This window comes from Sarcophilus harrisii, chromosome 1, assembly GCF_902635505.1.
Source record: "Sarcophilus harrisii chromosome 1, mSarHar1.11, whole genome shotgun sequence".
NCBI classification, from domain to species: Eukaryota; Metazoa; Chordata; class Mammalia; order Dasyuromorphia; family Dasyuridae; genus Sarcophilus; species Sarcophilus harrisii.
The window spans coordinates 450,220,674-450,245,446 of record NC_045426.1 but is presented as its reverse complement, the minus strand read 5'-3'; the positions used below and the strand labels follow the sequence as shown (position 1 = coordinate 450,245,446).

General features: G+C 39.2%; 1 protein-coding gene across 1 annotated transcript; it reads right to left on the bottom strand.

The window, feature by feature from the left end:
* Window positions 1-715: 715 nt before the first annotated feature.
* On the bottom strand, window positions 716-15,153 carry PRDM14 (PR/SET domain 14). The gene is made up of 7 exons (XM_031946283.1): window positions 14,323-15,153; window positions 12,306-12,359; window positions 12,021-12,178; window positions 9,273-9,543; window positions 6,164-6,366; window positions 3,741-3,842; window positions 716-1,086 (listed from the first exon to the last, which is right to left on the bottom strand). The coding sequence occupies exons 1-7, from the start codon at window positions 15,092-15,094 to the stop codon at window positions 856-858; spliced, it is 1,791 nt and encodes a 596-aa protein (XP_031802143.1). The 5' UTR covers window positions 15,095-15,153; the 3' UTR covers window positions 716-855.
* Window positions 15,154-24,773: the final 9,620 nt, after the last annotated feature.

Sequence of the window (24,773 nt, the reverse complement as noted above, 5' to 3'; positions counted from 1 at the left end):
AATATTTAACATGTATGAGACTGCCTGCCATCTATGGGAGGGGGTGGAGGGAAAAGAAGGGCAAAGTTAGAACAGAAGTGTTTGCAAGGAGCAATGGTGAAAAAATTACCTATGCACATATATTGTCACTAAAAAGCTATAATAAAAACTAGTCTAGAAAAAAAATATATAGTTTAGTAAGAAGCTTAAGTATAATCTTTATTATGTCAATAAACAATTTTTTCCCTCAAATGGTTGGGACCTGTATCATACAGGTAACTTTTCTTCAAAAGTGATTTGATTTGGTTCTCTTAATCCAAAATAAATTAGAAATAACCTTCTCACACTTGCAAAAACCACCCAACCACAATCACCTATGACTACTAAAATGAATCCAACTAAGAATGGGGCCTTAAGCTTGCTTTGGAATGACTGATATGGAACAAAACTAGTTTTACTAGTTATTAGTTCCTTATTTTAGATCTATCCTAAGTGGATTTGTAGATTCTGAGAAGTTTAAAGTTCCTTCTAATAAGAACCGGAAAACATAACAGCCAGGAACAATTTCAGTTCTAGGTCCAAAGACAAATCTTTTAGAAAAGGCCTCCTTAATTTGCTATTTACAACATAAACAACATCTTCAAAAGATGCTTCAGCACCTATAGTGCCTTTGTTATTTACAATATAAATAGTTCCCAATGCCTCTGCTAAGCAAATAAAGCATATAGGTCCATGCTAAAAAAGCAAGCAGCCCCCATGCACTGCATTTCTAGACCTGCATTACACATCACACAATCATGGAAGAAAATGTGGGAAAAGATATAGAAGAAAAACTCAGTTCATGGGTTAGAAGAGATTGGTGCTCTTCTCCAGGGGCTAAAGGACACCATGGAACTTCATATGGCAGTGGAATTTCTCCTGCTCCATGAAAGTTTTCCCACAGATTCCACAGGAGCAGCCCCCTCCTTCCTTGTTATGAGATCGCCGGACGTGGCTGTCGTGGGCAGCATGGGAAGCAAAAGCTTTGCCACAGTATTTACATTTGAAGGGTTTCTCTCCAGAATGCTGTCGGATATGAGTTCGGAGAATGCTGGAAGCGGTGAAGGCCTAAATGCCAGGGAAGAGAGGAAAATTGGATAAATTAAATTTCTGATGGGAGTGGCAGATGTCACACTGAGGTTGGGTCTTAAGAGATCTTGTTTGCCAAGAAGACTTAAAACACTTCCACTGTGTGGCCACAAATGGATAATAGCTCCCTCACAGGGTTAGATGTATCAAGTGAGACAATCCATGGAAAACATTAACATTTTGTAAACCTTAAAACACAACATAAAAGTGAATCATTCTTATTACTATTATCATTATTGAATAACTGAAAGGCATCCTATGAACTTCGAAATGAACTATTACCTTTATTAATGAATATTAGTACTGTGGTTAAAATTGCTGAGCCTGAAATCTCAGGAAGATGAGTTTAAATATCACCTCAGATAAGTACTTATTATTTGTTTGATTCTGAGTAAATAATTTTAACTTAATTGTCTGCCTCAGTTCAATCAACTGCAAAATGGAGATAATAACAATATCTATTGTCCCAGGATTGTTATGAGGATCAAATGAGATAGTCTTAGCACAGTGCCAGGTACCTAGTAGATACTTTATATGTTTCTTTCCTTTCCCCCCATATAATATCTATCTAAATAGATAGATAGATAAATAGATAAATGAGAGAACCTATTCAATTCTTTGAACCTCTCAGTGCTCCAGGTTAATTCTTTAAGACTGACTGTATGTTGAATTCTGAAGGACTTATAATGATAAATCCTCTCCATCTCTAGAGAAAGAACTGATGGACTATGAATATAGATCAAAGCACACTTTTAAAAAATTTTTCTTGGGTTTTTTTTTTGGGGGGGGGGAGGGGTTTATTTTCTTTCATAACATGACTAACATGGAGATGTTTTACATGACTGTACATGTATCACATATCAAACTGCTTCTCAATGAGGGAGGGGAGAGAGGAGAATTTAGAGCTCAAAAATTAAAAAAAAAATTTACACATAATTGGGAAAAAATGAAATATTTTTTAAAAGACTATATATTGAATATATTGGATTATTTGCTGTCCAGGGAAGGAGAAAAATTTGGAGCACAAGGTTTTTGCAAGGAAAAATGATGAAAACAAAAAGCTACTAAAAAAAAAAAGTATGCTGATAGTGAACTCCTGCAAAGTGAAGTAAACAAAACTAGGATAACATTGTACACAGAAACAGCAATATTGTAACTATGATTAAATGTGGAAGACTTTGCTGCTCTGAATAAAACAATGATCCAATGACTAAAAACCATTACATTGAATTCCCAATCCCTATATTTATGCACACATGCATTTTTGATTTCCTTCACAAGCTAATTGTACAATAATTCAGAGTCTGATTCTTTTTGTACAGCAAAATAATGTTTTGGTCATGTATACTTATTGTGTATCTAATTTATATTTTAATATATTTAACATCTACTGGTCATCCTGCCATTTAGGGAGGGTAGGAGAGTAAGAGGTGAAAAATTAGAACAAGAGGTTTGACAATTGTTAATGCTGTAAAGTTACCCATGTATATATCCTGTAAATAAAAGGCTATTAAATTAAAAAAAACAAACAAACAAAAAAAAAAACAATGATCCAAGACAATTACAAAGGAATCATGATGAAAAAAAGCAATTCACCTCCAGAGAGAATTGTTGAACTCATTTTCTTTGCTTTCTTTTTTTGGAAGACAATATGGCCAACATGGAAATAGGTTTTGTTTGGCATAATTTCAAGTGTAAAATGGGTATCATTATGCTTGTCTTTTCAGTGGGCTGGGGAAGGGCAAGAAGGGCAAGAGGGAGGGTGAGAACTTTGAATTCAATATTTAAAAATAAATATTAATAAATGAATGAATGATTATTTTTTAAAGGACTTTAAGATGAGGAGGAATTGACCAGCATTGATAAAAATTAAGTTCCTAATACTTCTGAAATTTATAGACTTGATTCCTCTTTTCCAATAGAGCAAAGTAGGAAAAAAACCTTTGGTCCTGTCTTCAGAGGATTTGAATTCATTTCCCAGCTTTAACACTTACTACTTGAGTGACTATGGAGAAGTCACTTCACTGGTCTAGGTTAGCTATGTCTCCTTCATTTATAAAATGGAGTTGATAAAAGTTTTCTTCAACTGACATTTATAGGATACTTTTGCATCAAGACAGCCAGATATAATCATCCCCCCTTAAAGAGATTCAGTAAGGTAAACTTACTTGTCCATGGTCCCACATCTATAGATTTAAAGGAGTGCCTTTAATGGCACTGTTGATAACACTGTGACTTCCCTTAGAGGGTTCATTGTGGCAATAGTGTTATTTGCAAATCTCTTAACTCCTCATAAATGCCTGTTTCCATTCCTTTTATTCTTAAAGGTTTTGGTGAACTCCATTATTCTCAAAAGACTATATCCTAAATGCCCTAGATCAACACTTAACTTCTGAAAATCCAATTTAAATATAGCAACCTGCCACATCAGTATTTTTGCTGATTTTTTTCTGACATTTTCTAAATATATGAATTAACAAAACTTTGAATTAGTAGGATAAGAATTAATGACTTTAAGTAATAAAACTTTCAAATTAGTCTTTAGGAGACTCTTTCGATCTCTTGGATAATAGCCATCTCCACGAGCTGGGAAGTTTAGGTAATACAACAGAGTATGAGAAGTTTCCATTTACCTTGTTACAGTAGACACACTTGTAAGGCCTCTCCCCAGAGTGGACCCTCATGTGCTTATTGAGACTAGAGGACTGCGAGAAGCTCTTTCCACACATAGAACACTGTGGACAAGAGGGTCACAATTAGCTAACTATACATACATGCCATTGACACACATTGCCAATCCCAAAAAAGTACATTTCAAAATAAGCTCCCTGTGTGAAGAAAGCTGCTTGTTAAAGAGATGAAGTAAAGCTGAGAATTATGAGCTCCATTTCAGTGCTTGTCTCCAGAATATTTGTAGTCCAACCCATAGCTACAAACCTTTCACATTCTTAACCTTCTCTAGACTCCGTGCCCAATGTTAGGATCAATATAAAAGTTGGATTTATAGCCTCAGCATAAATTCATTGTAGTTTAAGAACGACCATCTAATTGAGAGCAGATTAATGAGTTCTGAATTGCACCTGCTGTCACTATTTGTGATTCACAAGATTTTTCAAGGGAAAATAATAAAAGCTATATCTAACTAGGTGATTACTTAGATCTGGAATCTCATTATTGACTTTGATACTTCCTCCACTGACCACAAATTTTCTTGGCTCATCCATCTTGTAGAACCCTTCAATCAATCAATTAATATTATTTATTAAGCACCTATTATGTGACAGACACTGGTGATATAAAGGAAAAATTAGATTCTATTGGAAGTAAAAGAATTACCATTTTCATCTGAGTCTCACCCAAGAGTCAGCTATCTTAATGCATTTTAATACAAAACGGGACACTTTAGGTAAACTACTTACTACTGTCTCCCTCCTTTCCTTTAATTTTTCTTTCTTTTCCTCTCTCCATCCCATGTTACATATGACAATATATATTGTAACAGAAAATAGCAATGAAAACCTGAGTTTCTAACCTTGGTTATGGTTCAAGAACCCTGATAGAACTAGCAAAAGATACCCAAATCTCTTCTCTCATGAAGCATACAACCTAATGAGGGTAAGTGGATTTCAGTCATGTGCACAAATAAATTTGTAAGCCAGAATGCAAATGAAATAGGATCCAAGTGTAATGAGAAATTAGAAAGGAGAAAGCTTTTGGCTGGAGGGAGGGGCGGGGAGTGGGAAAGGTTTTATAAAGGAAGTGAACCTCAGTTTCCTGATTTGTAAAATTAGAAGATCCAGATAGTTTTTCTAAAATCTCCTACTTCTGGAATTTTAAAATAATTTGTGATTAAAATCTGATCCTTTCACTTCAGCAGTTTAATGATTTCCCTGAGTTTAAGGACCTTCAAGGACTAATCTCATCAAATGTTTAAGCCCAGTTATTGTTAGTCCTTCACTTTCGAAAAGGATCTATTATTTAGTAGGTAATGTCTTGACTTGCACATGATTTGGATTTAACTAGGCAGAGTTGCATTATAAAATCATCAGCTTCGCTCTTTCTCTTCCAGAGTCTAGTGACAAGAAAACCACTGAAGGTTCCAAATGTAGTAAATGACCTTGTTATCTTCTATGCTGACCAAGTTCTAAGCATTCCACAGCACTCAAGTCAGCCCCTTTCCTGGCTGTTGGAACAAATGGTTCTTATCCACCTATTCCAACAGGGAAAGTCTTCATATGCTTGGGGTAAGCATCCCCCTTAAGCACTGTTATGTTTGAGGCCTGTAAGTTACCCTCAATCTGGTTTAGGCTAGCTGCTAAGGTTGGGTGACAGATGAACACCCAAGATAGATAAGCAGCCCTGAAAAAGGTTTGGCAAGCCCTCACACCAGAGATGCTGGTTCTTCAAGAACTCCTCAAACACTCTAATTGAAGGGTCATGAAAGAGGTCCTAGAGGAGCCAAAGTAGGACTCTAACCTCCTTGGGGGCAGGGATACTTTTTGACTTTTTTTGTAACCTTAGCACTTAGGGTGGGGTCTGATTCAGTCAGAATTTAACAAATGTTTGTGGATTGACAGATTCCTTTCTCCTTCCAAAGTCCTTACTTCAGCAACTTCAGAAGCTGCTCCCTTTGCCCTAAATTATACTCTCCTTTCCTAGGGAAGAAGAGCATCAATTAGGAATGGGGAAAGAGGAGTGGGGTTTCTAAATGCATTTTAACTACTTATTTGCCTTGTAAATCCCTGGCCAAGTCATTTATTATTTTCCACATCTGTAAAAAATAAGGATCTTCATCTTTAAAGTTCTTTCCATGATTTCTAATTCCTCTCCTCCAGAATGGTTTCCAAACCAGATCTATTAACTAAGCCTCAGAAGGATAAAGGAGAGCTAGGGTTTAAAGAGGACAGAATGATGGGAAGGAGCAAGGCAAGGATGAATAAGGGAAAGAATAAAAAGAAAGAATGAAATAGCAAAGGAAGAAAAGTGGCTAGGGAACAAAGTGAATATTAATGGAGAAGAGGTATCCCAGCTGCCAACAGTAAGCCATCTCTTTTACCTTATGAGGTCTGTGCTTCTCATGGACATGTAGGATGTGGATCCGGAGCCGGTCCCTCTTCTCAAAGGATCTGCTGCATAGGTTACAGGGAAATTTACGATCCCCTTGGTCCACACATCTGGTGTATTTGAGATGCTTATCTCTGTAATATTTGTAGGCAAACACTTTGCCACACCTTTCACATTTGTGACTTTCTCCAGACTCTGTCCAATAAAAACAAAAAAGCCCATGGAGATCAGAAGGGGTTTCTACTCTCTTTTTTCTTATCTTTCCTAAGACTAAGGACATTTGTCATAAAATCTCTAAAGGGCATTAAGCTTCATACCAACTGATGATTCTCAAATACATTAAGGAAAGTTTCCTTAGTCACTTTTATAATATTCTTCCTTCAGCTAACTAGGCTTGCAAGCTATCCCAACAGCAACCCATCAGTAGCAGTTCCTAATATCTCAGAAAGAACATTAGAATTGTAATCCATCGCCTAGGGAAAGGAAAGGTTTCAGCTAGGATCTACAACTTTTACTAGCTATAATAATTATACTCACTATGTTCTTCAGGCATTGTAGAAAGTTTTTCTTTTCTTTTTAAAAAAACTGGACCTGTGATTTTGTTTCACATATATAAAGAACACTCAGTGAAGATCTCTCCCAATGTATGTGAGTTGTTAAGTTCTTTCTGACTCTTTGTAATCCACTTTGGTGTTTCCTTGGCAAAGATATTAGAGTGGTTTGACCTTTTCTTCTCTATATTATTCTATAGCTGAGAAACTGAGATAAACACAGGGTTAAGTGACTTGTCCAGGGTCACACAGCTAGTATTACATGTCTGAGACAGCATTTTAACTTAGATTCTTCTGACTCTAGGGCCAATGCTCTATCCAATGCACCATCTAGCTGGCCTGATATTTTTATTTCTAAAGCAGTAAATATTGTTAGACATAGCTCATATAAACAAAAGCTCTTTGCTGTCCTCAATTATTTAAGAGAGTACAGGGGTCCAAAGACTGAAAATTTTGAGAACTACTGTACTATAATCATCCAAGATATGCCATGCTAAATTAGCCCATGTGTCAGGGGTAGGATCTGAATTCGAGTTTTCCTTATTTCAGGATCAGTCACTATACTATATACTTCCTCCTATTCTTAAAATCCTATTTAAAAAAAGCAGTTACTAAAACTCTAGTTCCCAAGCTTTGGCCATCTACTTGGAAAAGTTGTTTCCTGTGGCAATCTAGGATCATTTGGTTATTTATCTGTTTCCCCAAGTTATATTTTACTCCTATTTAGTCAACTTTATTTTACAGGCTGTCAACTCCACTACATAAAAGTAGGTCAGAATCAGAGGCCTCATTTTCATAGAGGAGGAGCAATCCAAAGTCTCAGAACAAATGGTAGCAGTCAAAGGATCACGAATGAGAACACCTAATAGGGCACTATCCTTAAACTGGTAGTTCTAAAGAATATTCTTATTTTAGCTTTTAAACAAATCAGTCCCTGGGACCTTCCAGCTACCTAACAGAAAGTAAGGGATTATGTTCTCATGTTCTTGAAAGTTATGTGACAACTTTATTATATATTTAAAAGCAATAGTAAGTTGTAAATAATAGATGGGCAGTTTCATGTGCAATTTTTTTTTCTTTTTCCTTTTCTACTATGTTATGGAAATGCTTGTTTTGTAAGTTCAGAATAAAATACAGAAAGGGGAAAGGAATAGGAGTGGAGGTGGGGGAAAAAAACCCATGCATGCATCTGGGATATTCAGGAATGTCAATTGAAAGTCTTCTCTAGAACTTAAGGGAAGTTCATTATGAATTGACAACAGAACCCCGGCATATTTAACAGGTGGCTAAGGAAATAACCAAGCTACTTGACAAATGACAAGAGAAGAGACTCACAAAATTTATGATTAGCTTTTTTTCATCAGAGTGAGAGTCTATCACTTTCAATGAGGTGGCACTATTCCCTGGGTTCCCGCTGGGAGCATTTTGCTCAGAGCTGGAATTTGCACTGATGAAGAAAAAGCCTTCCTGCTCCCTGGGGCAATGGGAAAGGCAACCTGACAGGGAGGGGTCAAGCAATCTTTTCAGACTAAACTGCCAACTACAATAAAATTTAAGGTCAACAAAGAAAAAGAATACTATTGAACAGTGTGCAAGTAGACAAAAGAAAAAATACCAATGACATCAATATTCAATAATTGTACAAATGAAACTTGGAGCTCATTGAAAAATTGTTATTTGGCTAATTGGAAATAAGTTTTGCATGATTTCACCCGTATACTTGATGGATTGCTTGCCTTGTCAGGGGGTCACCATGGGAGGTGGTTTGGGAGGAAGGAAAATTAATTTGGAACTCAAATAAAAAAAAAATGCTCAAAAAACCTTTTTGTTTAAATTTTTGTTGTTAAAAAATTGCCAAAAAAATTCTTGTTGCCTCTCTTTGTAGAATGTAAGCTTCCTGCTGGTAAGAGTTGTTTCATTCTTTGTATTTATAAGCATAGTGCCTGACATATAATATATGCCTCATAAAAGCTGATTGATTTAAGATTAAAAATTGATGGGACCATTACTGAATCATGTCTCTGGAATTTTACATTCTAGCTTCTTATCTGGCCAGCTCTTCCTAATCTCCATAGGTGCTCCTCCCTCTCAAATGCTCTATTTGCAAAGACTAGAAAGGAACTCCATCTAGTCACTCAACCCAGGCCTATTTCAATTACATTAAGTGTATCTCACCTTCATTCTCCTAAACAAAACCAGAAACACTGGTCTCAGATCCCACCTTCTTTACCTCTGCATGTATAGCTTATTGGGGGAGGCTGGAAAGGAAAGCTTTAGGTGGAAGAGGAAAGCCATTAACTAGCAATACACCTTCCTCTCCACAGGATGTTTATGCTTATTTAAATGAAGGTTAGAAAAACTCTTCAATAGGCCTTACTTTCTGCCATTCAATGGCATCAGACTGCCAAAGGGGTTCATGACACAAAAGAAGGTTAAGTTAAGAACTCAGAGGCTAGACTGAGGTCCATTGTATTTCCAAATCATGTGCTCCTAACTGCTTTATAAGGAAAATGGCAACCTGTAGGAGAATGAATGAAGGAGGGAACTTACCTTCTGGAGGCTCAAGTTGTTGCTTCCCTTTGTCCACAACTTTCAAATTCACTGGGATACCCAAGAACTGTTGGTAACAGTCTCCATACCACACCAACAGCTCCTGATTGGGGAGGATTTCTTTGCAACTCTCATAAAATATTTGGCCTTGACACTGGACTGCTGATAGGTTCTGTTCCTCTGGAAAACGGGCACAGTTGACTAAAGACATCCAGTTCCCACTGGCTCCTTTTCCATCTATGAAGTGACTCAAATGGCCATCTTCAAAGATCTAAACCAGACAAGAGAGGCAGTGAAGAAGCAGGGAAGAAATGAATGATAACTCTGTGGGGAAAAGTAATATTCCCAATCTGTTTGTATTATTATTTCCAAATGAGGGTTTTGGATTAAATCTTCCAGATTATCACTAGAATCCTATGATTCTTCTCTTTCCCAGCCCCATTAGTACAGTGACATTTAAATACAGATTTTCCCATTCAAAGTAAACCTTAAGGCACTGTGCTAGGTGATACAAAGTCAATCAGCAAGCATTTATTAAAATTTTAGTGTGCTTTAGACATTGCACTAAGTTCTAGAAGCACATAAGAAAGGCAAAAATACTCCTTGTCCTCCAAGAGCTTTATACTAAGATCCATAGTGATGACTCCAAATATTCCCCAGAATCTAGCTATTTCTAGAAACACAATTCATGGGAGTTCTGTAAGAAGCTTACTTGTACTGATGAAGAAACTAAACTTTAGAAAAAGTTATTAAGTGGAAGAGACTAGATGCAACCTCAGATCCAGAGACCCCCCCACGTTCAGTATTCTTTCTATTGTGCCACACTGTGCTTCCCACACATATGCATAAAAGATCTTAGTAGAAGCAAGTCATCACTTTATCTCTTTAATAAGTTATTTTAATTAAAAACAAAAGGAATTCTGAGATCTGTTCTAGCTCTAAAATTTCTAATCCACCAGACTGTGATCCATTAAATTGTGAGTTCATTGAGGGCAGACTTTTTTTTCCAACCCTAGTACTTAGCACAGTACACAGGAGGATGCTTAAATGTTGATTGATACTTTTGAGCTTGATAGAATCTATCAGAGTTTGCCCTCTGAACTCTCCATGCCAATGGCCTTTGAAAACCCAGGGTCATCTTCTGTCACTGCAGCTGGATTTTAGAAGACTGATAAGTCGGGGAGCAAGTTCTTTTTTTGTTTGTTTGTTGGTTTTAAGTTCATTGGCATTATTGCCAGTAAGGAAATTCTCTCTATTGATGCAGGTCAGTACCCCCTCTGCAACATCTTGTACTTTTTAAAGCAATTGTAAGGTTAAGTGACTTGTCCAGGATGACAAAATAAATATCAAGACTTGAATTCAGGTTTTCCTGACTGCAATTTTCATTCTAATTTAGACTGTCTCTCTGGAGGAAAGTATAAAATGTTAAAGAAGTGATGAAAGTTTATAATCCCATTACTGGGGGAAATTGAGGCTTGTTGTAGATACCTCAAGCGCCAAAAAGACTAAAGCCAATTGGGTATCTGCACGAGTTCTACACTCTTAAGGTAAGTGGTCTTAGGGTCAAGAGAGCCAGCAGGATGTCTAAGGAAGAGCAAATGAACCCAGGTCCAATACAGTAAGTCAAAGTTTTCATGCCAATCAGCAGTGGAATCAGGTCTATGAATAACCACTGTACTTCCAGCCTAAATAAAATGGGGAGATAAAGGCTTGGGAGGAAAAAAAAAAGGGGGGGGGGGACATAAAGAGATGATTCTTAAGATATGTATCTATTCAAATCCTTAATACATAGACAATAATGTACTTATCTAATACAAAAATATCATGCCTTTACATAGATCTTCCTTAATTTTCAAGAAGATAGCCCATAAGATGGGGATATATAAAATTATAGTTTGTGATAAAATCAAATGATAGTTAACATAATATTATATAACAAAACAACCACATATGTATATGATATGCTTTTAGACATTATACTCTTCCTGGGGAGCTGAAACCCTTCTCCACCAAAATCTATCACCTGTTGGTCAACTTTTTAGTGATGTGACTGAGCCAGTGAGTTAAATTCTCCTATCCTCCTTCCATATCTATTAACAGGAACTATACATCTAGATGGCATAGAACTGGATCTTGAATCAGAAAGACTCCAGTTCAAATATTGCCTCAGACACTTAATAGCTCTGTGATCAATGAACAAGTCATTTAACCTCTGTCAGCCAGAATTTCATCATCTGAAAAATGTGAATAACAGCAATCTACTTTCATCAGGGGTGCTTGTGAAGATAAAATGGGATACAGTTTTACAAGTGCCTTGTAAACCTTAAAGCATGATTTAAATACTATTTATTATCATTATGAATTTTGGGATTAGGAGATCTATAAATTATTGACTTTCTCCTTCTCTGCATACTTTCAAAACTATATAAATGAGGTTCATTATTATTTGCTAATTATTATTTCATATTCATAATTATCTGCCAAATCTTAGCTAAGAGTGTTTTCCCATATACACTAATAGGAAGGGCATAGGTCCTTCCCAAAACAAAGTTTCAAAAAGGGACAGTCCAGACAGATTATTATGTATGTGCATATGTAAATCTCCCCAGAAGGCTCTCCCACTGGGTCTCTAGAAGATCCCCTCCCTGAATTTTTCCCTCATGGCCCCCAGCCCAAGACCCTCCCGCCCCCCCAACAACCTCACCCCTTCCCCTGGATAGCCACAATCAAAGGCGATGATTGATTTACCTCCCACATCAGGGAATTGTCACCGTAGGTCTTGATTTCACTTGCATTGACCACTTTACCTAGAAAGGGCCCGAATCTAACCCCCTTGGGAACAAGGTTGCTGCAGAATACACCAAACTGAGGGACATCACCACACATGGTCTTCAGTACACATAGACCTGAAGGAAAAACCCAAGATGAGGAGGAAAATGAAACTTTGATGGCCAAAGGGGGAAGGGAGTAGGAAAGATTGGAAGTGCCCCAGCTTTCAGGTAAAGTATGTCAAAGCCCCAGAGTTCTACTTACCTTCAGGTAACTTCAGGGAGTCTTTATCCAGAGATTGAATCACTGATTCTGACCCTGCAAAACATGCATGCTTTCATAAAAGATCTGAGAGTTAGGTTAAGAGGAAGGAGACTAGGCTCTGAGGCCAATAGTTCAGGTCAGGGCTTCTACTTTGTGGTAAACCCCCCCTTTGGCAGTCTGGTAAAGGCAAAGAATGTTTTAAAATGCATAACATACATTAAGTAACAAACTAAGTAAATTATCTTTCACCCAAACAGTCCTTCAAGACACAGAAATGCTTTTATTTTCCCCTTTGAGTGTTGGAAGGTCTAAGTAGGAATGTGTTCTCTATATTACTGCAACCCAGTACCCATGTGAGTACTAACTTAAAGTGATTCACAAAATCCAAGGAGCTCAATCTGTGGACGTGCACACTGGCCAAATGACAGAAGAATCCATTGCCAAAGAATAATCTTCAGTAACAATAAATGCAATTAGCTTCTGCACAAGCACAATCCCCTTACCCCAGTATACACTCACATACACATCACCAAAACCTGTACAGACTCCAAAACCTATATACCAGAGGTGCTAGGTGAGGTCAGTACCTTACAGTAAGAATGTAACATAAACAAAAGAATGCTGTATAACTACGATTCAGTTAGACAGCAGAGATTTGGAAAAATGCAGTGCCTATGTGCCAAGAACCGTGCTAAGTCAGACCTAGGGATAACAAAGAAAGGCAAAAGATTCCTTGCTTTCAAGAAACTCAAGTCTAATGTGGGAGAAAATATATAAATAATTATGAGCACACTATATATAGGATAAATGAGAAATAGTCTTTTTTTGTTTGTTTTGTTTTGTTTTTTTAAGGCACTGGAATTAAGTGGCACCGTCTTCTTGTGAAAAGCGAAATGTTAGGGCTTGAAGAGAGCCCGGGAAGACAAAACCTAGAGATCCAGGACACTATTCTGGGCATGAAGAACAGTCAATGTAAAGTCGGAAGATGAGTGATCTTAAAGGAAGAGCAAGGATGCCAATGTCACTGATATCAGAAAACATGCAGGGAGACCGGGAGACAGATAGAGATAAAGACAGAGAGTGCCGAACGGTCTATCTTCATAGACTGGAAATGTCAAGTGGAGGGAATATGAATTTATGAATTCCAGATAAAATTTTATATTTGATCCCGGAGGTGGATACGGAGCTAGGTTTCGAATTTGATGCATTTATTCCCCACCTCTACACAAACCAAGCAGATGCATTTTCCCATCAGCATACAGATCTTAAAACCATAATTCTTCCCGGTTCAAATTCAAACTACGCTGTTTGGCATTTAAATAACCTTGCCCTTTCCTACTTTTCCAAGAGTGTTCCATTTGATTCACCCACACACGTTGTCATTCGATGACACTGACTTTTTTTCTTTTTTTAGCAGTTCTTTGAACCGCGAGCTCCCTTATCCCAACTTTTTCATTAACGAAAAAGCCGGTCTTTTCATCGGCAGGCGGTTCATCTCGCCTAGAAAAATGCTCTCCCTCTGGCCTTCCCAGTTCAAATCCCACTTTTCTGCAGAAAGATTTTTTTCCCCTGGTGTTTCTCCCCAGACATCAAGTCTAGTGCCTTTCCTCAGAAATTGTGATCATTTAAAACAGTTGTTTTTTATTTTTCTTGATCTAATATGGACAAAGTAATTAGAGCAAGTGATTTTCCCCAATTAGAATGAGCCCCTCTATAAGGTAAGGACCGAGGTTTTGAACTTTTTAAGTGCCCAAAGAGGCTAACTGCAGAATAAAGCGCTTAATAAATGCTGGTTGAGTAACTGACAGACCAAAACCTCCAGGACTAGATTACCTAGATCGATCGTGTAATTATCACTTCCTCGCCGACCCTTTTCACTTCCTCTCCATCTCTTTAAGTTCAAGAGATAAAATTTCCCCAGCACCCCCTAGATGCCTCCCATCCCTTTAGGGGGCACTGATTCTTCTCGCCCAATTCAACCCGATTCTCAAATCCGCTCGGTCCTCTCCTCGCTTACCTGAGCTGTCCTCTGGTACCCGGAGCCCGGAGATAGCGCAGTGCAATTTAGTGGGCTGCTGCTGGGAGCGGATAGCTCCATATAAGACCAGGCGCAACTCCTCTTCGGTGAAGTGGTACTGCCGCGGAGCCTCGGACTCTGCGCTCTGGGAGCTAGGGACCATGTCTACATAGCGCCTCTTTCGGGGAGAGTAGGAAAAGAACCGGTTGGACACGGGGCCGGGAAGCCACGGGGGAGAGATCTTGGGTGACGAGAGCTTGGTCGGCCAGGCGGCCGAGGTCTCCGCCAGAGGAAGGATGAGGCTGAGGCTGTGGCTGCTGTTCTGAGAATCTTTGTTGCTGCTGCTGCTACTGCTGCTGCCAACGCCACTGCAATCCACCGGGAGGAGACCCTCCTTGGGGAAAGGCGGATGGCCTTCCTCTGGGGACATACTGCCAAAGAAGGGCAAGGATCCTGGAGGCAAGTTATAAAAAGGCTCTCTCGGCAGAGTAGCACCGTGGTTCAGGAAAGTGGGCATCCCATTGAAGCCGAAGTGGGGCAGCGCAGGGGAGTTTATCACTGGTCCTCCCAAAGTCTTGAGTTGATGGAAAAACTCCGTGGAACTGCTCAGGGGAGAGCTACCCGGAGGCGAACTTGCCAAGGTATCCCCATATAGGCTGGGGGGCAGGAGAGGAGTGTAGTAGCCAGCCACGTGGGTAGGGTTGCTCCGAAGACTTTCCTCCGAGTACACCTTTTCCGGGGGCCCCAGCTCTCCAGTCAGAGGTAGGGCCATGCTCGGGGCAAAGGTGGGAGGTTTGGGAGTGGAGAGGTTCAATCTGCGTCCTTGGGGACCGGAGATTCCTAGAAAATCTGCGGGAGGATATAGAGAAAAATCAGTCAATGGACGATGCTGTAGAAAGCATCCCCTTCCCAGTCTAGAGAAGTAAATCTCTATAGAAGGTAGAAGAGAACAAGAGACACACCTAGTTTCCTAATATTTCTTTTCCTACCTGAGACGGCAGGGAGAACTTTGGATCTCGTTTACAACCAGGTTAATAAAACCAAAGCAGCCAAATTCAGGGCCCTTCTGATTGGGGCTTTCTTTCGGACCTCCCACCCCAAACACCGACACACATCCCCTCCAGTTCCCCACAGGTCAATATCAGATTCCCTCCCCCTTCTCTGCGCCTCTTCCCCCCCCCCCCCATACTCGAAACCCGTGCAAAGGTCAGTCCTCGGGCAGAACCTGGGAACTGGGGGCGGGGAGTCTTTGAACTGAGCTTAGGGGCTAGGGCTAACGGGACCCGGGGCACCTGAAGCCTCGAGGGCAGCAGCAGGCACTAGCCCGACGGCTCTAGAACAAAGGAAACTACTTAGGGTCCGGGGCGAAAAGAAACAGAAGGTCAAGGGGCGTGCCGGCGACAAGTTAGGGGAAAATACTCAGACTGCAAAGTGTCCCGAGTCTTTTTTAGCAATTGGGGAGTGGGGGGAGGGAAGATGAGGAAGGCGGTAATTCCGAAGTCTGCTCCACTGACACCTGTTAAAGTGCCCACAGCGGGATTCCAGGCCTCACCTACTCCCGGGAGGAAGCGGGAGCTGGTGAAGTAGAGTTAACTGGTAGAGACAAATATATAGATTGACTGTTCTCTCTAACCCCATTATTTCACGAGCACCTCCGGAAACTTTATTCGAAGATCTCTGACCTTTCCCAGCATCAAATGAGATAGTTTGTAAAGCGTTTAGCACAAAGTCTGGCACATAATGGTTAGTAAAATGCTTATTCCTCGCTCTTTCTTTATCTCCGTTTTATGCCCCATTCCAGAGGTGCCCAGGAAACTCCCTCTTACTCAGGGCAAGATGTGTGCAGGGTGGAAAGTTTCAGGACCCATGCTAGGCAACGGCTGTGGACAGGGGCGAGGGAGTGGAAGGAAAAGAATGAACCTTCTTACCGAGAATGAACCAGTAGGGGCAAAGGAACTGTATTCCCCTTTTCACGACGCTAATTTGCCTACTTCTTCCTTGCCCTCAACTGCACAAAATCCAGTCAACTTGCACTAAAAAATGGCTTTTTAATGAACACCAAACAAGTTAAGGAAGGCTGAGGTATGAAGATCCTTTTTCAGTACAATGAATCTGCCCAATAAAGAAAACCAAGTAGGGTCGTGACTCTGGAGTTAAAGAACATGAGGTCAGGGGAAGAGGTGCGCAGCAATGAGGGCATCTGTTTCCTCCTCCTGATCTGTTTCCAACTTCTTCACCAGACTCAGAGATAATTTTTTTCCAGCTATCACTTCACAACTCCTGGACCTAAAATAGGTTACTAATTATTTAATTAAGGATTACACTCGCAGCAAAGAACATGCGTGTTTAGTGAGAAAGCATTGAAAACCTTACACAAAATCCAGGAAATACTGCAACTCGACATTTATTGCAAGCACCTTACATATACAAGACACTAGAAGCGTTTAATAAATTGTGCAGTGTACCCATACATAACCACATAACCATACATACCACTCCTCCCCCTGCCCCCACAAAGATTTCCTCTTCTTGCCCTACCACCTCTTCTTGGAAAGCAAAACAAACAAACAAACAAAAAAAATTGACAAATATGTTTAATCGAGCAAAACAAATTTCCGAAATGCTCACGTCCTCCCCTCCTCCCAAAATTGTTTCATTCACCTCTTTTGGAAGATAGGTAAGCAGGCTGTTTTTCTCCTGAGTTGCAAGGATCACAATTTCCCCAGGCTCAATCTAGACTCCAAACAAACAGGAACACACACACATAAGCCACACATCCACAAAACAGCATCTTTCACACAGTTCTAAATATTGTCTCATCCCTCGTGGGTCCAGCTCTTCTTTGGGAAGGGCTCACTCTGGACCAAGACCTGCGTTAGGCTCCAGCTCTGAACTGGGCTAACCCTCTTCTCCTGCTTACTAAAAAAAAACAACAAAACTTGTGGATTTCAGTCTAAAGCATCAATTCTCGATGTTCTCTACATGGTTCCTCTTATGGAGGGTTATATCCGTTTGGAGAAACCGTTTTCGAAGCTACTTTTGCTATTCTCAGACACCCGTTGTTTGCTTAACTTTAGCAGGTCCGGTTTGGAGGACAAACCAAAGCAGATGGTGTGAAAAAGACCGGCAGAATTGGGAGTGGGGTGATGAAAAGGGTGGAAGGAAAGGGATGAAGGGGTGGGGGTGGGGAATTGGACTGTTATCCACGCAAGTCCAGAAACCCATCTTCTCCCCACCCCCAGCAATAGCTATTGGCCAGAGCTCTACTCATCTTCAGGGCCACTAGGGAATAGCTCACTTAACATATTATTGCTATATTGCTACCAACTACCTGCACACCCGAGGCGAGGAGGATCTGGCCCGAGAGCCTGTTTTACCAGACCGCACAGTGGTGTATGCATTTTTTATTTGTCTCGTCAGATATCTCTAAGTACACTGATAATAAAGAGATGAAAGTGGACATTTAGATACAGCAAATAAAGACCAGATTATGCTTACAGAACATTCTTATGCTTTAAGAATTCAACAGTAATCAAGGCTAATCAAATCGAAGATTTGGGGGATACTATGATTATCTGTCTCTCCAATATCTCTCTTCAAGCCCTCCTTTTTCCTTTCCCGGCCTCTTTCTCTCTCCTTCCTAAAAATTTATAGAGAAAATAAAGTCACTCTGCCCTCATGAGCTCACCAATCAATCCCAAAACCTCGTTGTCTATGCTGAAAACCAAATCATAAGCCCAAAGTGGCTCTCAGGAGTCACTGATCTGGTCAGCATCAGAGAACCCGGGAATACCTTAGCCGTTAGGAGAAATAAGGACTTATTATTTTTATTGTTTCACTAAGAATGTGTTATCTTTTAATGAGTAAAGGACTCCTCCCCCGCCTCCCCTCGATTGTCGACTTCTTCACAATTCCGGCAGTTTTCCTTTAGGATCTTTCCTTTCCCTTTTCCTCTTTGTGACAAACGGCAGAAAAGCCCAGCTTTGAGTTCATTTATCCAAGGAAAAAGCTCAAAAGACAAACCCGACAAACCCCACAAACCCTCGGCATTCAACGAAACGGGACGGCTCCGGCTATCTAGTGTTTAATTCACCAGCAGAGCCCCATTCTGAAGCCCAAGATCACCACTAACCCCTAAAAAGCAAGTGTGGATTCCCCCACCGCCGGCTGGGAGCCAGAGGTAGATGGGACCATCCTGAATGGAAAAGCAGGAGGCAGGGGGTCGAATTGTTCCTGGCGGGAGGTCCAGCAAAGAAAGACAGATAGATAGAAGGGAAGGAAAACGGGAATCGAGGAAGGAGAAAAGGAAGGGAAAGAAAGAGAAGAGGAGAGAAGGAAGAGAAAGAAGAAGGGATGAGAGAAAGGAGAAGGAAGAAAGGAATGAATTAGAGGAAGTGATAAGGGAAGGGAAAAGAGGTGACAAAGGAAAAGAAGCGAGGAAAAGGAAAAAAAAAAGGAGTAAGGAGGGGGAGGGACCGATTATAAAGCAGCCAAAATCTGACTTATTTTCATTTATTTTCATTCTATAACCAATTAGCGGTGATAGATGGGCGATTCACAGTACTTTGATTCAGAAAAAGCTGCGGGGATAGTTATGCGAGTTTGGTTACCGAAGATTTCCTTAAAAAAGGAGAAACGAATAAGAATAGCTCACATTTATGTAGCAATTAACCTATTTAAGCCTCCAAGCCCGGGAGGAGAGGATACTATTATCTCTATTTCACAAACTGGAAAACTAAGGCTCAGAGCAATTAAGTGACTTACCCAGAGTCGTCTAGCTAGTGTCTGAGGAGGGATTTGAATCTAGAGCTTCCTCAAGTCTTGGGTAAGGCTCTATCTTCCAGGCTCGCGCTAAAGATCCTTTGTTATTGTTCACCCCGAGGCTCCTTGAACCAATTTACCACCTGGTTGCATATTTTATATAGAGTGCCCAGGATAGCGCTTCCGTGGTCTCTCGGGGCATGATTCATTATACGGCACTAGCATAACTGTGTCCTGGAGGTTGGACTTTCATTTGGAGGGATATCCTGTCTCCAACCGCCTACCCATAGGGCTTCAGGGCTGTCCAGAATATCCCAAGTCTCGGGTTTATCATATCATAGAATGTGATCTTAGAATCATATAGTTGGAAGGATCTTGCAATGTCATCTAGTCCAACCCATACCCAAAGCAGGAAAACCTTCCAGAGCAGAAGTTCTTAACCTTTTCAGTGTCATCAACCCTCGGGTAGTCTAGGGCAGCCCACGGATCAACCTTCCACTATATGGGAATTTTATGCAATTTAAATGCCCCCCTCCCTAAGTAAATCGGCTTGCAAAATATATATTTATATGCTGAAATATAGTTATCAAAATATCCCAAACTTAAGAGCATCTGCAAGTCTATACTCTCTCTGACAAATAGTTTGTTGTGAAGAATTCATTACTTCCTGAGGCTGTTCATTCCATTTTTGAGCAATATTAACGAAAAAGTCTTTAATTCTAATGAATTGGAATTACCTACCTTGCAGCTCTCAGTGGTCTTCTAGGGACAAACCATACAAGCTTCATTTTCCCATATATTGTCCTTTTAATATTTCGGTTTTTCCCACTCAAGCTGATTTTTATTAATTTATTAATAACAATTCGATCAAAATAAAGGCATTTGATGAAATAACTTCATTTAAAAGGTATCAATAGAACAGATTCCCCTGATATTGGGGGCATACTCTTATATACATATATCGTCCATGGAAAGAAGCGCAGATACGTAACACACATAAAAAGTATACATAAGAAGGGAATCTAGATGGTTTAGTAATTCTTATGGAAGACCAATTAATGAGTCCTTCGAATATTTGAAAAAAACAATTATCTCTTTCCCAAAAATTATTTCTTCTCAAGGTTAAAGCTCTCCCGTTTTTTCAACTATTCCACTTAAAACTATGATTTCAAATACTCTCTCATCATCCTATTCTTCCTTTTCTGAATTTGCTCTGATTTATCAATGTCCTTTTGAAAGTGTGACATGCAGAACTGAACACAAAACTTCAGATGTGATCTGAGCCGAGCAGAGGGTTTCCTCGGAGACAGAGGATGTGACAATCAAGAGCTGTATTATCATTCAGCACCCACTTAAATACCTCGAAGGGCTCAGGGTTAAGGAATAATTCAACTATGGACTATCCTGGCTCCTAGGGCTAGGTAAAGGAGGTGGAGAAGAGAGCTCCATCCTGGGGAGCTGAGATCCTATCTCTTTGATACATATCAAATCCTCAGCAGGATTTTCCAAGACTCTCACAACACTAGGTCTCTGAACAAGGTAATACATGCTCCTGTCTTAGAGTGGTGGTTTTTTTTTTTTTTTTTTTAAACCACTTTTAGATGTCTCAGCAAAGCTGGGGAAAGGAAACTGCTCTGACTATCCTTAACATACAACTCAAAGGAAGAGGAAGAGGTCCCAGCCTCCCCATAAGCCAGCATTCCTGGTTTTTTTTTTTTTTCTTTTGGTCTAAAGTCAATCTGGATCCCAAAGGGAATTGGGGTAGCTCCCCTCCAGAAAGATCTCTTGCTATCCTCCTTTCCTCAAGCCTACTTTCTTGGTAACAACTTGTTTAATATGATAGGGAAACATAGTAACCCCAAACCAACCCTCTTCCATTCTCCCCCTCCAAAAAAAACCCCATAATCCTTCATCTTCAATTGTGATTTTTCAACACTGATATTATCTCCAAGATAGATCCTAAAGATCTCTTTGTTCCAGTTTTCAAAGTTGAAAATTTTACTTCTGAGATCAGGTAAGGGGAAGCTGGGACCCCTTTCTATTCCTCTCATAGCACTTTCCCCAGATACCCATCCCCCCATTCTTGCTGCATCCCAGAGCAGCTGCCTGCTAAAGGCAGCCCCCAGGAGCCTGACTGAGAGAAGGATGCATAAGGGAAGGGAAGGGAACTATTAACTTGACTCTGCTGGGGGTTATGGAGGTAGGAGGTAGGGAGGGGGAATGTCTCCTGGGCCACCTCAGAGACTGTGCTATTTTAAATAGCACTTACAACTGAATTCAGGTTCCTTTCCCTTCTAACTGCAGACTCTTAAGATTAAGCTCAAAGGGTCTTCAGAAACAAAAAAGATGGAAGGTTAAGATGAAAAGTGTTGTCTAGCCACAGAAACAAAAATGCTATGAATAAAGTTGCCAGTGGTCTCTCCTCCCCTCCCCTCTTAAAATCTCAAAGAGACCAGATCTGGATTTTTCTGGGATAGACTTGTTTCTGCAACAAGGAAATATTGAATTTTCTTGTGGATTGAATAGGATTTTTTTTTTTTAAAGATTTTTGTGTTGTTGGTAAAAAAAAAAATAAGATTTTACTGATATTAAGAAAATTTTTTTAAGCTTACTGTGCTTTCTATCATATTTGGTTTGCCTATTTGCAAATACAACTGATCAGAATAAATGGAATTGTAATGTAATAGAACTTTTTCCTTAAATTTTCATTTCAAAATCTTAGAGGCCATACAAAGCTCATGGCTAGAAGCCTACATTATAGGGCAAGGATATTTCCTGAAATGTATCTGTTTCTCATTTAATTTATTTATAATATATGCAATTATGGAATTATTATTTACAAGACAAATCACCTAAAACACATTTAAATTATATGAAACAAAGTATTTTTCAATCCGTTTTTAGGTTGACATGTCATGATTCTTCTCACAAGGCCTTGAACTAGAGACAGTATAATACTGTAGGTAATAGACTAGAGGAAGGAAGAAGTGGTATAAGACTATTTGTGTGAATCTGAGAAAGTCACTCCATGTCTCTGTATTCCTATTTTTGTGTCAGTAAAATGGGTTAAGAAAGATGAACTTGAGACATTGATTTCTAAGCTTTAAATCTGTAGTTTGGCTTCTGAAATTAGATTTTTAAAAATTTTGTTTTTCTGGAAGAATCTTTTAAGTTTCCCAGGTACCTTCTCAAAATTACAAGAACCTGTTTCTGTTGGATACACTGGATAAAGTAACTTCTACATCGGGTTTTTAGATGTGGGTCAATTTCTTACAAGTCTCTTGGAGGTGCCCTCACCCTTGCCCTTTTAGCTTTTAAGGCAAAAGCTTGAGGATCTTTGATGGGCTTCTGACACTAATCTCTCAAGGTCCCTGCCTAGTTTTCAACTTGGTAAAAAACAGTTTCTTAGTTATTCCCTTTTTTTGCCTTATAGTTTCATGCCCAAATCCCTTTCGAACTAAAGACCGGAAACAACTGCTTGAATAGAATTATCTAGAAGCACTTGGATTTAATTCCATTGGATGGTTTCTCAAGAGTAGTATGTCCCCCTTCTCAGAAAACAGGTATATATTTTGCTCTCCTCCCAAAAAAAAATAAAAGAGGAAAAAGGCACTCCATGACCAGTATCTCTGCATGTGTTCAAATGGCATTTGGGAAAGAATTGCTTCTTTGGAAAAAATAGATTTAAAAAGAAAATAAATCAGAAGATAGTTTTCTCTATTCACCCTAATTGGTCTTCCTGTTTCATTTCCCACACACACACACACACACCCCATCTAATCCATCCCCTTCTCAGTCCCTAAAGTGATTTTCCTCTAGAGCTAGTCTGACTGTGTCATTTCCACATTTCCATAAACTCTACTGGCTGCCTTTCACCTCTAAGGTCAAATACAAACTCTTTTATATTGTCATTTAAAGCTCTTCCTAACTTGGTCACTTCCTATATTCCCAAGTTTTGTTTTGTTTTTGTTTTTTAATACTAGATAGTATGGTATGTAGAATACTGGACTTAGAGTCTAAGACTGAGTTCAAATCTTCCTGCCTTAGACATCAATTAATTAGCTTTGTGACTGGGCAATTCACTTTACCTCTATCAGCCTCAATTTCCTCAGCTGTAAGATGGGGATGATAATAGCACTCACTTCACAAGGTTTTTGAGAGGATCAAATGAGATAAGATGGGTAAAGTGCATTGCAAACCTGAAAGTGACATATAAATGCTTATTCTTATTATTCGGAATACTGTTGTTATTCCCCTCCATGTATTCTGTAATCCATTCTATTTGCTATTTCTTTAACACAGAATTGCATCATCTTTCTCCTTGCCTTTCTACTTATAGTCTCTCAGTGCCTAAAATGCACACCCTCCACAGTTTTGCCCCTTAGAATCCTTCTGAGGCTCAGCTCAAAAGCTATTTTATCTTTAAGTACTCTCTATCTTTAAGGTTCTCTTTTTTATACTCAGTAAATATCTTGTGTTTACTTGCTTATTTATCTACTGGTTATCTCTGCTTATATTAAAAACTATGAACTCCTTGAGGATAAGAACAATTTATTGCTTTTAGTTTGTAATCACTGAAGTCCAACAAGATATCTGGCACAAGGTAAATACTTAATGAATGTTTGTTGATTGATTAAATAATAAGTGACATTTACTTTAAAATTTGCAATATGTTATACACACATCTCTCACCAAACCTTAGAGGAAGATAGAAAAAAGCATTTAATTATTATACCCATTTTGCACAGATAGCAAGTGCCAAAAACAGAATCAGAACCCAGTGCTTGCCTATCTCCAAGGTCAGTTTGCTAATCAAGTCAATTGAGAAATTGAAGGGACCTTCTAGATAAGTCTGAGGCACTTCCCCCTCCCAGACAATAGTTTTAAATTTATTACCCTCTACTGGGGCCCAACCCATCCAGAGACAGACTTTCATTTTTTCTGTGTAAATATTTCCACCCTTCAAGTCACACAGGTACAGTAAAGCTTGCAAACTGAAATAAGTAAAATGGGGCTGATTAGAGCTTTAAGGAAACAGTTTGCTACTTTAGTCACAAAAGACCTTCCTGGATCTCAGAAGTCCTTTGAGATAGAATGCCTCAAGTCCTAAACGTAACTGCAGAGTTTAGAACTCACAATAACACAAACAACTTTATCTTATCCGGTTCTAGCTGATCTTCAAAAACCACTGGTAAAGGAGATAATGGACCATTTTTATGTTCCACCAGAGGAAAATTCCAATTCAATGAATATTTATTGAGATTTTAAGACTAGATTTCTGTTCTCCAGAAGTTAATAGTCTGGTAGGAGACTATTAGAAAATCCAACACAAAAGTTATACAAATGCATGGAGATGAGCAAACAAAACAGGCTACTTATATTATTATATCTCCTTTGATATAATATTTATAATTCTCTTTTTATATCTTATCTAGTAAATAATTGATTTATGTATAAAATACATTACATATTCATGTATATATGATATAAATTATTATATTATATTGTTTCTCTGTATAAAATCGTCTTTTGCACTCAGTATTATTAGGTAGTTATTAGTCAGCAAACACTTTTCAAGTGATTTTCTACATGTCTGGTAGTGTGTTAAGCACTGGGATGCAAGGAAAGGCAAAAAGGGTCTCCCTTCTGTGAAAGATTTCCTTTTGTAATAGGGAGACCAAGTATAAATA

Bases quoted from the DNA above. Each gene is read 5' to 3' on its own strand.
- PRDM14 (XM_031946283.1), bottom strand. From the start codon at position 15,094: ATGGCCCTACCTCTGACTGGAGAGCTGGGGCCCCCGGAAAAGGTGTAC. The intron at 12,360-14,322 runs GTAAGCGAGGAG...CATGTTTTGCAG, and splicing joins GGTACCAGAGGACAGCTCAG to GGTCAGAATCAGTGATTCAA. The intron at 12,179-12,305 runs GTAAGTAGAACT...TTTTTCCTTCAG, and splicing joins CTCCCTGAAGTTACCTGAAG to GTCTATGTGTACTGAAGACC.